Source organism: Phycodurus eques, chromosome 2, assembly GCF_024500275.1.
Source record: "Phycodurus eques isolate BA_2022a chromosome 2, UOR_Pequ_1.1, whole genome shotgun sequence".
In the NCBI taxonomy this organism is placed as follows: Eukaryota; Metazoa; Chordata; class Actinopteri; order Syngnathiformes; family Syngnathidae; genus Phycodurus; species Phycodurus eques.
The window spans coordinates 7,724,864-7,737,206 of NC_084526.1; the positions used below are offsets into that span (position 1 = coordinate 7,724,864).

At 45.3% G+C, this 12,343-nt stretch overlaps 1 protein-coding gene across 1 annotated transcript; it reads left to right on the forward strand.

Annotated features, from left to right (window-relative positions):
• Positions 1 to 1,844: 1,844 nt before the first annotated feature.
• LOC133396223 (ammonium transporter Rh type C) lies at positions 1,845 to 11,975 on the forward strand. The gene is made up of 11 exons (XM_061665769.1): positions 1,845 to 2,115; positions 4,097 to 4,289; positions 4,504 to 4,654; positions 5,124 to 5,271; positions 5,347 to 5,513; positions 5,581 to 5,718; positions 7,443 to 7,579; positions 7,740 to 7,864; positions 11,017 to 11,090; positions 11,208 to 11,281; positions 11,383 to 11,975. Exons 1-11 carry the CDS (start codon positions 1,899 to 1,901, stop codon positions 11,414 to 11,416), a joined length of 1,458 nt encoding a protein of 485 aa, XP_061521753.1. The 5' UTR covers positions 1,845 to 1,898; the 3' UTR covers positions 11,417 to 11,975.
• Positions 11,976 to 12,343: the final 368 nt, after the last annotated feature.

The following is a 12,343-nucleotide window of genomic DNA, read 5'->3' on the forward strand; positions in this document are numbered from 1 at the left end:
GACCACCTTTTCCTTCTTTTATCTTTCTTCAATGGAGGCTGCAGTTTCAGAGAAAATATTTACACTTACGTTTCATCATTTTCACCACACTATGTGTAGTGTACCTGTAATGTTGTCGAGCTTAACATGTCCACTCTGTCAAAGTGACATGTCAATAGACATAAAAACCTTTCAGAAATTCTAACTTTATCTGTTAAACAGTACACGGCTTGCTAACTAAATCATGTTGCAAAGTGAAGGTCCACCATGTGCTCATTAAATACTAACATGAACCAAAAATGTCCAATCTGTCACTGTCAAGCTCACATATTTTTTCTGTTTGCATGTGCATTGTCTGTTTCATTTATTAAATAAAAAAATTTAAAAAATGTGAGCTTAACCGATGTGCATTTCTAACCTCACAACCTTTTTAGGGTGAAATGCGGAAGTCTCAAAAGCACCGTATGGTGATATCGAGTCTGCTGTTAATTCATTAAAAAAAAAAAAAAAGTCTGGAAGTGTAACCAATATGCATTTCTAACATCATAACATCTACTTACTACAGTGAATATGAAGTTCAATGGACGAAGGAGCTCTCAACTTTTTGGGGGGTGTAATAGGGACGTCTCAAAAAGCACCTTGTGGCGATACTGACTCTGCCGTGCGGTAACGTGGTGTCCCCTCATCCATCCTCTCCATCAGCCCCACCTGTTCAACATGTGTGAAGCATCAATAACCAAACAGGTGCTCACATCCACTTGATCTTCGGGCACAATCTTCTCAGAGACACATGATGTCTCATGTAATGAATTGAAGAATGAACGCATATAGGAGACAGATATGATCTGGAATGTTCTTAATGTCACAACAAAACCAGCTTCCCCAACATGTGACGAATCCTTCAACCGTAATCTCTAGATCGTGATATCGTCGAAGATGCCTTTTTTCGTTTTTAGTACAACGCAAACAGTCAGTAGACACGTGAAAGGACTGTCCCACAGGAGGAAGTTCTGATACAATATCCTGTCCACATTCATTTTTTTTAAAATGTTGCTTTTTTGACTTTTACGTATCCACGTAAGGCAACTGAGAAAATATTCTCATCCTGGCAGCAGACAACAGAACAAAACAAAGCAAAATAAAAGCAAAGACAAATACATAGACAACAATTGTGCAGCGTGATACTAGAGTTGCATCACAATACATTAGATTGTGGTAATTAAAAGGCTCAAAACAAGTGCAACGGTCGTGTGCAATTTCCGATAAATAATCCCATCAAAAATATGATTCGAAAACATTGCCTTTTTGGACATTGAAACTTTGTTAATTTAACAATGTCTTTATTTTTGTGGTTGTACTGCAGAGTGGTTTACAACTAAATTGGATCACATTGCGCGGTTGTACTAATTTGATTCCTTAGTTGTAATTTACTCACAATAGAAAACACCATTTAGTGTAATCCCTTTGCTCTTCTACACTAAAGCAAACCACAATAATGCACATATTATTCAATTGATGTTCTTCTGTTACATTGTAAATTCATGAATCATTTGAAAAGGGTTGATAGCTGCACACTGCTTATTTTCAATAACAGGTGCAAACTTTATCTTTAATGATCCTTAATTAAAAGGGTATTGACTTGTCTGCGTCGTCGTTAATCTGGTCCAAAATGTTTTCAGATTTTGGGCCACGTCTTGTTTTGTCAGGAATGCCGGCAATCTTGATGCAAATGCTGAACTCGCAGGTGAAGGAGTGGTGTACCTCCTCTCAGGTGAGGCGTGTGTGTGTACCAATCCATGTGTTTGTGAGCAGAGGAAAACATGAAGCGGGACACACCCTCCTCCTCAGATCTCCATATATACCTGCTGTGATGCTGCAGCAGAAGCACAGCGAGCTGAGGGTCGTCAGGTCGGGTCGCCATGGGGAACTGCTGCGAGGCCATGTGCAATGTCCGGAAGAACACCAACGTGCGGGTTAGTCTGCCCACGGTCTGCTTCGTGTGGCAGATTGCTATGGTCATCCTCTTTGGAGTGTTCATCCGCTATGATGATGAGTCAGACGCTCACTGGGAGGAATTCAAAGAGAAGAACAACATCACCAGCGATATTGAAAATGACTTCTATTTCAGATATCCCAGTAAGTATCTTTTTTTCATTATTATTATTAGTGGCAGAAATGACATTTTTCAGTTTGTTTGTACACTGTTGACATTGTTTCTTGTATTTGTTTTATTTTTAAATTAATTACTTGTTTTCTGGATAATAAAAAAAATGAAGATGCATACAGTGTATCTATGATTATCCATTTCTTTCCCGCTAATCCTCACTAGGGCTGCTGGAGCCTATCCCAGCGATCTACGGGCAGGAGGCCGGGTACACCTCGCCACCCAATCACAGGGCACATAGAAACAAACAACCATTTGCACTCACAGTCACACCTACGGGAAATTTTGAGTTTTCAATCAAACAACCACGCATGTTTTTGGAATGTGGGAGGAAACCAGAGTGCCCGGAGAAAACCCACCCAGGCACGGGGAGAACATGCAAACTCCAAACAGGCGGGGCTGGGATTTGAACCCCGGTCCCCAGAACTGTGAGGCAGATGTGCTAACCAGTCGCCCACCCTGTTGGCGTAATCATTAAAAAATAATAATAATAATACATCCAAAACCACTGTGTTCAAATGGACTCCACTTGCTTCACTATAAGTGGCGAAATATTATAAATATCCAAATATTTTAAATCCCATAGTGATATACAGTATCTTAATCATTGTTTAAAATTATCCATCCATCCATTTTCTACCGCTTATCCGAGGTCGAGTCACGGGGGCAGTAGCTTCAGCAGGGACGCCCAGACTTCCCTCTCCCCAGCCACTTCATCCAGCTCTTCCTGGAGGATCCCGAGACGTAGTCTCTCCGGCGTGTCCTGGGTCGTCCCCGGGGTCTCCTCCCAGTGGGACATGCCCGGAACACCTCACCAGGGAGGCGTCCGGGAGGCATCCGAATCAGATGCCCCAGCCACCTCATCTGGCTCCTCTCGATGTGGAGGAGCAGCGGCTCTACTCTGAGATCCACCCAGATGACAGAGCTTCTCACCCTATCTCTAAAGGAGAGCCCTGACACCCTACAAAGGAAACTCATTTAGGCCGCTTGTATCCGGGATCTTGTTCTCTCGGTCACGACCCCCAGCTTGTGACCATAGATGAAGGTAGGAACATAGATCGACCGTTCTTTACCACAACGGACTGCATCAATCCGCCTGTCGATCTCCCGTTCCATTCTTCCCTCACTCGTGAACAAGACCCCAAGATACTTGAACTCCTCCACTTGTGGCTGGATCTCATCCCCGACCAGGAGAGGGTACGCCACCCTTTTCCGACTGAGGACCATGGTCTCAGATTTGGAGGTGCTGATTCTCATCCCAGCCGCTTCACACTCGGCTGCGAACCACCCTTATGCTTGAACATGGTGTTCGTTATGGACAATCCGTGATGAGCACAGAAGTCCAATAAAAGAACACCGCTCGGGTTCTGGGTGGGTACTCTGAACACCTGTTTGGTGCATAGGCACAAACAACAGTCAGGACCCGTCCCCCCACCCGAAGGCAGAGGGAGGCTACCCTCTTGTCCCGCCGAGCCGAAGGGCAATAAGTATACCCACACCTGCTCGGCGCCTCTCACTGTGGGCAACTCCAGAGTGGAAGAGAGTCCAACCCCTCTCGAGAGGACTGGTACCAGAGCCCAAGCTGTGTGTGGAGGCGAGTCCGACTATATCTAGTCATAACTTCTCGACCTTACACACCAGCTCGGGCTCCTTCCCTGCCAGAGAGATGACATTCCACGTCCCTAGAGCCAGCTTCTGTAGCCGGGCATCGGATCGCCAAGGTCCCTGGCACACAAACTCCTCCACCACGATAAGGTGACGGCTTCCAGGAGGGGTGTTTAAAATTGTGATAAAATGTATCAATGATGGTAATGATAGCATTTCATTAAATTATTGAGTTGCTGTCGAACAAAGAATCTAATTTTCTGGACCGTAGTAATTATTTTATGTAAATCACTATGGCTCATTTGTCTCTTAAAACTCAACATGGACAACATGTCTTTGTATTTCTAGGTTTTCAGGACGTCCATGTCATGATCTTTGTTGGATTCGGTTTCCTGATGACCTTCCTGAAACGTTACAGTTTCGGAGGAGTGGGCTTCAACTTCCTGATTGCCGCCTTTGGCCTGCAGTGGGCTCTTCTTATGCAGGGCTGGTTCCACGCCCTTGACCCCAAGACTGGAAAAATCACCATTGGAGTGGAAAGGTGAGGGTAATTGTGCCTCAGGTTTCAACTACAGCTTCCATTTTGTGGAAAAAAACAGAATTCTGTCATGTGATGTCCTGGAGCCCCATTCCGTTCATAGCACAGAGAGGAATCATGTGGCCAAGAATTATTTTAAGAGCTGGACCTTCAAGTTTGGCTACTGGATGCATTTAAAAAAAAAAAAATTGGATTGTTTTCTCATTCTTTCTTGCAGTTTGATCAATGCTGACTTCTGCTGTGCCGGCTCTCTGATTGCCTACGGTGCCCTGCTGGGTAAAGTCAGCCCTGTCCAGACGCTGGTTTTCACCTTGTTCGGTGTCACACTCTTCGCTGTGGAGGAATACATCATCCTCGACCTCCTACATGTGAGTCTCGCCAGCAATCATCATTCCAAACAATTTGGTGCTTGAGAACGTTTTGTATTTTGTGCTGATGCATTAGGGACTCAGCACCAGGTGGCTATGGCACACACACAAGAAGGAGCAGCACAATGTCCATTGAATTGAAGACAACATGGGGCATTTTTTTTTTTATTCTTTACATTCCATTTAATTATGTCATTAGTGGATGTTTTTAAGTAAAATATTATATTATGGCGTGTTAGCTTTCTTAATAAAAAACACATTACACATTTTTAAAAAAAAAATTTGGTGGGGGGGAAGGGGTGGGGTGCTGGAATGCTTTAATGCCATTTTCATTCATTTCACCAAGGAAGGATGATTTGAGATAGGAGTGTTTTGAGTTATAAGCCTGGCAATGGAACGAATGAAAGTCCTATCTCAAGGTTCCTGCACAGTATTTCCATCGATAACACTGATGTGAATATTTCAACAGTGCAGAGATGCTGGTGGCTCCATGGTGATCCACGCCTTCGGGGGATATTACGGTCTGGCCATCTCCTGGGTTCTGTACCGACCGAAACTTAACCTAAGCAAGCGCCTGAACGGATCAGTGTACCACTCAGATGTGTTCGCCATGATCGGTACATGTCTTTTCCTCACAAAGGAGCCATTTTGAAAGTCCCACCCGCTGACGTCTGACTCGTCTGGTCTCACAGGTACATTGTTCCTGTGGATGTTCTGGCCCAGTTTCAATTCGGCCATCACGGACCACGGCGCCGGTCAGCACAGGACGGCCATCAACACTTACATCGCCCTGGCGTCGTCCGTCCTCACCGCTGTCGCCATATCCAGCATGTCCCAAAAGAGAGGCAAACTGGACATGGTGAGCTTCTGGAGTTGAAGTACAACACATGACGAAGCCATGACTAACATGAACTTTCACCCGGTAGGTGCATATACAGAATGCCACCTTGGCTGGCGGAGTTGCCATGGGAACTGCGGCGGAGTTCATGATCATGCCCTACGGCGCACTCATTGTGGGCTTCCTCACTGGCATCATCTCCACTTTCGGCTACCTTTTTGTCACGGTGAGCTTGTCGTCGCCTCTCCTCCAAATTCAATGTGACTTGTCCACTTAAAGGGAAAGTTTGCAGTTTTAAAACCGCTAGTAAGAATTGACACTGTAGCCCCACTTCACTAACCCCTCTCCCAAATTTGACCAAAGCTGTGCCCCCAACTGACATGCGTGAGCGTGATTCTCAAACATTGCCATTAATAATGGCATGCAATTCTAAATGTGCAAAGCCGTGACAAATAGTCACAAAGAACGCTGTCCAGATTCAACAAATTAGCAACGCTAGCAATAGTAAACTAGCATTAGCACTATAAACAAGTCAACGTTAGCCATGGCTGCTACATGACTTATTTGTAATAGAATGTTACTATAACACTCAATTTATTGGTTTTAGGTTTGATTTTTTATTTTATTTTTTTTTTGGAGGGGGGGAGGGGGGGACTCTACAATCAATTCTAAACCAAAAACAGGTGATAAACGTACCTGTCGTGTGGAAATGTTGCTAATTCCGCAAGTCCTCTCAGCTGCTTTAAGTCCTTTAGCTCGGCTTCTGTTTGCGACTTTTGCCCAATTGTTAGCAAATGAGGTTTGGGCCTTTTTTTTTTTTTTTTTTTTTCAGAGGTGGATATTCCAAAATAGCCATCAAAGCTCATGGAGCCCAAGCTAACAGGCTGGCGGGTGTGTGCAGTGACCGGAGTGTTCTCAAGAGTCCACGGCAAATCATTGACACCTTGTCGCTCACGCCTGTCTCTGATAGGTTCAGCCGAAAAACTGCAAACATCCCTTTAAGAGGTTATAACAAAATCAATTTCAGTTTTCAAAATATCAACCTCTACCTATGGAAGCCAGTTTCTGACAAAAAAAAGTTCCAAATACAAATCTTAAGCGAGAAAATTCTAATTATTCCATGTTTCCGAAAACAATAATTTAAAAAAATGTAAAATATATAGGCGGCGCGGTGAACGACTGGTTAGAGCGTTCTGAGGACCCGGGTTCAATCCCCGGCCCCGCCTTTGTGGAGTTTGCATGTTCTCACCGTGCCTGCGTGGGTTTTCTCCGGGCACTCCGGTTTCCTCCCACATCCCAAAAACATGCATTAATTGGAGACTCTAAATTGCCCGTAGGTGTGACTGTGAGTGCAAATGGTTGTTTGTTTGTATGTGCCCTGCGATTGGCTGGCAACCAGTTCAGGGTGTACCCCGCCTCCTGCCCGATGACAGCTGGGATAGGCTCCAGCACGCCCGCGACCCTAGTGAGGAGAAGCGGCTCAGAAAATGGATGGATGGATCGATGGATGGTGGAAAAAGACTTCAATATCAACCAAATGGTTGCAATGTAATTTGATCATAAGAGCAAACTGACAGCAAAGTATATTTATAGTAATTCATTTCTGTTTTTTCAATGCATAGCAATATTGCACAAAAAGTATGACCACAGTGACTATTTCTATTATTGTCTCATCTGTGTAGGGTGGAAGAGCTCATCTTTATTGGCGTTCTATATAATAACAAAATGTAATACTAATGGTAAACCATTCTTAAAAAAAAACAAACAACAACAACAGTTGAACTGACATCTATAGTCCTGAAAATTGATCATTTGCTCTCTTAATGTGCTCTACGTACTGGTCGAGCGGGCAATTATAGGGTTCATACCCATTCCCAGTGATTTACATATCATAATAAAACTTATACTTATCATGTCCCCCCCCCCCCCCCCCCCCCCCCCCCTTTTCAGCCCTTTTTGGAAAAGTACCTGAAGCTTCAAGACACATGTGGTGTCCACAATCTGCATGCAGTCCCGGGCATGCTTGGCGGGTTTACTGGTGCAATTGTGGCTGCCGCCGCCACTGAAAGTGTCTACAGCCAACAGGGGTAGGCCGCGAGCACGCTCACACAATTCTCACTGAATGCATCTTTGTGTAAGTCACATCATATATTGTCGAGACTTTCTATTGACTTTGCAAAAACAACTGAGAGTGGTGGAAGTCAATGGTGGCTTTGTGAGGCTGAACATCCATTTGTGTTCCTGCAGACTGATCGACACTTTTGACTTTGAAGGCAAGTTTAAGAACAGGTCTGTGGGCACGCAGGGAGGCTTCCAGGCTGCTGGCACATGCGTGGCTATCGCCTTTGGGCTTGTGGGAGGAGCACTTGTTGGTGAGTTAGACTATATTGATACATGTACTCTTTGTTTTAAAATCTAACTCAGTGGCACCTAAAAAAAAAAAACTCTCCAAGTACAGGGACACTATCATGATAAAAGTTAAAATACAGTAGCGTAATAGGCAGAGATTTCATTTCTAAAAATTGTGTATAATATTATTGTACACTGTAACATTACAACACTTCGCTTCAATGAAGGAAAATTTATAAAACTAGTCCAATACTAATGCAATTAAAATGTATTGGACATCAAAATTAAATAAAAATGTACCTAAATAAATGTTTAAGAACAAACAATCCTTAAGGATTCAGTGCAAATGTGTCGGACATAAAAGTTAAATACAACTGAACTGTACTTGGACAGTGATTATTTCGCAAACAACCAGAGGGACCCCACACCACACTTTTAGAATGACTGGTCTTACTAATTAAAAATAATTATGGCGATTTGAAAAATGTAAATGTTTTTTTTTAGGCACTCAAGTTTAGAATAAAGTTTTCTATGTTTTAAAATTACTATAAAATAAGATACCTTTTCTTTTGAGTTTCTTCATGTGGAAATTTTCCATTGAGGAAGTAAACAACTTTAATAGAATATTATATATTATTTATGATTCATTATTTATTGTAGTTGGAACACACCCTCCGGTCCCCCTTCTTAAAAAGGGAGACCACCACCCCAGTCTGCCAATCCAGAGGCACTGTCCCCGATGTCCACGCGATGTTGCAGAGGCGTGTCAACCAGGACAGCCCCACGACATCCAGAGCCTTTAAGAACTCCGGGCGAATCTCATCCACCCCCGGCCGGGGCCTTTCCACCGAGGAGCTTTTTAACCACCTCGGTGACTCAACCCCAGAGATAGGAGAGCCCGCCTCAGAGACCCCAGACTCTGCTTCCTCATGCGAAGGCGTGCCGGTGGAATTGAGGAGGTCTTCAAAGTATTCTCCCCACCGACTCACAACATCCCGAGTCGAGGTCAGCAGCGCCCCATCCCCACTATACACAGTGTTGGTGGTGCACTGCTTTCCCCCTCCTGAGACGCCGGATGGTGGACCCGAATTTCCTCAAAGCCGTCCGGAAGTCTTTCTCCATGGCCTCACCGAACTCCTCCCATGCCTGAGATTTTGCTTCAGCAACCACCAGAGCAGCATTCCGCTTGGCCACCCAGTACTCATCAGCTGCCTCAGGAATCCCACAGGCCAAAAAGGTCCGATAGGACTCATTCTTCAGCTTGTCGGCATCCCTCACCGTTGGTGTCCACCAACGGGTTCGGAGATTGCCGCCACGACAGGCACCGACTACCTTATGGCCACAGATCCGGTCGGCCGCCTCGGCAATAGAGGCGCGGAACATGGTCCACTCGGACTCAATGTCCCCCGCCTCCCCCGAGACGTGGCTGAAGTTCTGCCGGAGGTGGGAGTTGAAACTCCTTCTGACAGGCGATTCTGCCAGACGTTCACAGCAGTCCCTCACAATACGTTTGGGCCTTCCAGCTCGGACCGGCATCTTCCCACACCATTGGATCCAACTTACCACCAGGTGGTGATCAATTGACAGCTCCGCCCCTCTCATCACCTGAGTGTCCTAGACATGCGACCGCAAGTCCGATGACACGACCACAAAGTCGATCATCGAACTGCGACCTAGGGTGTCCTGGTGCCAAGTGCACGTGTGAACACCCTTATGCTTGAACATGGTGTTCGTTATGGACAAGCCGTGATGAGCACAGAAGTCCAATAACAGAACACCACTCGGGTTCTGTTCGGGGGGGGCGTTCCTCCCAATCACGCCCTTCCAGGTCTCACTGTCATTGCCCACGTGAGCATTGAAGTCCCCCAGCAGAACGATGGAGTCCCCAGCGGGAGCGCTCTCCAGCACCCCCTCTCAGGACTCCAAAAGGGTGGGTACTCTGAACTGCTGTTTGGCGCATGGGACAAACAACAGTCAGGACCCGTCCCCCCACCCTCTCGTCCACCGGGGTGAACCCCAACGTACAGGCGCCGAGCCGGGTGGCAATAAGTATATCAACACCTGCTCGGCGCCTCTCACCGTGGGCAAGTCCAGAGTGGAAGAGAGTCCACCCCCTCTTGAGAGGACAGGTACCAGAGCCCAAGCTGTGTCTGGAGGCGAGCCCGACTATATCTAGAGCCAGCTTCTGTAGCCTGGGATCAGATCCCCGCCTCCGGCCACCGCCCAGCTCACAGTGCACCCGACCCCTATGGCCCCTCCCAGAGGTGGTGAGCCCACGGGAAGGGGGACCCACGTTACCCTTTCGTGCTGTGCCTGGCCGGGCCCCATGGGTGCAGGCACGGCAACCAGGCGGTCGCCTTCGAGCCCCACCTCCAGGCCTGGCTCCAGAGGGGGGCCCCGGTGACCAGCGTCCAGGAAAGGGAAAACATCTTCCTGAATTTTTTGTCATCATAGGGGTTTTTGGAGCTGTGCTTTGTCTCACCGAGGACCTGTTTGCCATGGGTGACCTTGCCAGGGGGCATAAAGCCCCAGACAACTTAGCTCCTAGGATCTTTGGGACACACAAACCCCTCCACCACAATAAGGTGACAACTAAAGGAGTGGAGTATCATATCCATCCATCCATTTTCTGAGCTGCTTCTCCTCACTAGGGTCACGGGCGTGCTGGAGCCTATCCCAGCTATCATTGGGCAGGAGGTGGGGTACACCCTGAACTGGTTGCCAGCCAATTGCAGGGCACATACAAACAAACAACCATTTGCACTCACAGTCCCACCTACGGGCAATTTAGAGTCTCCAATTCATTCGTCCACCATGCCGCCGGGAGTATCATATATGTATATTAAATATAAAAATATTAGTCTGTGATTCTGAACCAGTCTGCCACGGGAAATCTATTTCTATGAATAATGTATATATTCCAGCTATGCCAACGATTTATAGTGACAGGCAGAACAATTAAATGCTTTTCCACGAGATGGCAGAATGTAAGTAAGTAGTGAACGTGTGCCTCCCCTTTTTGTGACATTTTTTTCTCCTCACCTAAAATATGGGCCAAAGTCTTCTAGGGGCACAGGGAAAATAAAGTTGGAAAATCTTGAAAGCTGAAATCAGTTAATGATTGATTGTAACGCTTTTTTTAAATTTATTATTATAATTTTTCTTTTTTTTCCAGGTCTCATCCTCAGGATCCCAATCTGGGGCGACCCTGCTGATGACAACTGCTTCGACGATGAAGTCTACTGGGAGGTAAGTGCTATTTCTTACCACTAGATGGCGCCTTTGCTCCGTGAGCGGTCCTGGGGTGACGCTGTCGCCTTGATCTGGAGGAGATGACGATGAATTTGTGTCTTGTGCCGCTTGCAGGTGCCCGAGGAAGAGGAGAGCATTCCTCCAGTGTTGGAGTACAACAACCACATGATCACCAAGCACCAGGACCTGTAAAGTCACTCTTCTCAATTTTGAGCTGCTTTATGAAATCCTTCCTAACAGCAAGTCTGATTCCAGGTCTTATTTGTATTTGTTATTTTTATTTTGGCAGATCTGAGTCCAACTTCTCTGTGGAGCAAAGCTAGTCTCACAGTGGACAAGCCCCTTGGACTTGACAGAGCAATCAACAAATTGCATCAATAAGCATGGACACTTAAAATTGCTTCAGAATGAGGAACACCGGACAGAGGAAAGCTTAATTTGATTTTAGATTTAAATTATAATGAGTCCTATTAATGTATGTGTTGGAAATAGTTTGTGTGTTTGTTTGTGTATTTGTGTATATGTGTGTTATGTGCAGAATGAACTTGTTCTGTGTGTTGCAAACACCTCTTCTACTTTATGACGGTGACAAAAGGTTTGAAGTCTTTTGTGTCGTGCGTCCATCAAAAGATATTTGTTGACAATATTAAATGCATTTGTGAACTGTAGCTCGTGTTCCTTTTAAAATGAACTGAAGGTGTTTATAAGGAGTGTGTATATAAGAGTCTAATTGTTTCTTGCCGCATGCCTGACCTGTTAAGGTGACAAAAGTTTTAGTGACTGACACAGTAGGTTGTTCAATTACTGTAAGATTGTATATTTTTGTTTCTGTTCTCGAATCATATGTAAATGCAAATTAAAGACATCAAGTGATTTTGTTTATTGCTCTTTCATATGGAATTTCTCTTCAGGGATAAACATATTGCACTTACACAATTATTGGATCATTTTTGTATCCATGAGGGGGTGGAATCAGGTCATTGGAGGACTTTGGCATAAGGCTGATTGCAGGGGGGAACACTTATTTTGTACTACAGAAGACGTCCTCCATTAAGGAAGCTTGGGGGGAAACATCACATGATGAACTCAGTTGTTAAAACCCAACTTGGACGGAAATGAAACCAGAAGCACTAATATTACTTCTGCTTACTGAGTAGAAACTTGTGACCGTCTCATGTATATCTGGATGTCTGTATTGTACTGCACATCAGAAGAAGCAAGACAATGTCTTTGAAATTGAAGCAAAAAAT

Bases quoted from the DNA above. Each gene is read 5' to 3' on its own strand.
- LOC133396223 (XM_061665769.1), top strand. From the start codon at position 1,899: ATGGGGAACTGCTGCGAGGCCATGTGCAATGTCCGGAAGAACACCAAC. The intron at 4,290-4,503 runs GTGAGGGTAATT...TCTTTCTTGCAG, and splicing joins ATCACCATTGGAGTGGAAAG to TTTGATCAATGCTGACTTCT. The intron at 5,514-5,580 runs GTGAGCTTCTGG...TTCACCCGGTAG, and splicing joins AGAGAGGCAAACTGGACATG to GTGCATATACAGAATGCCAC.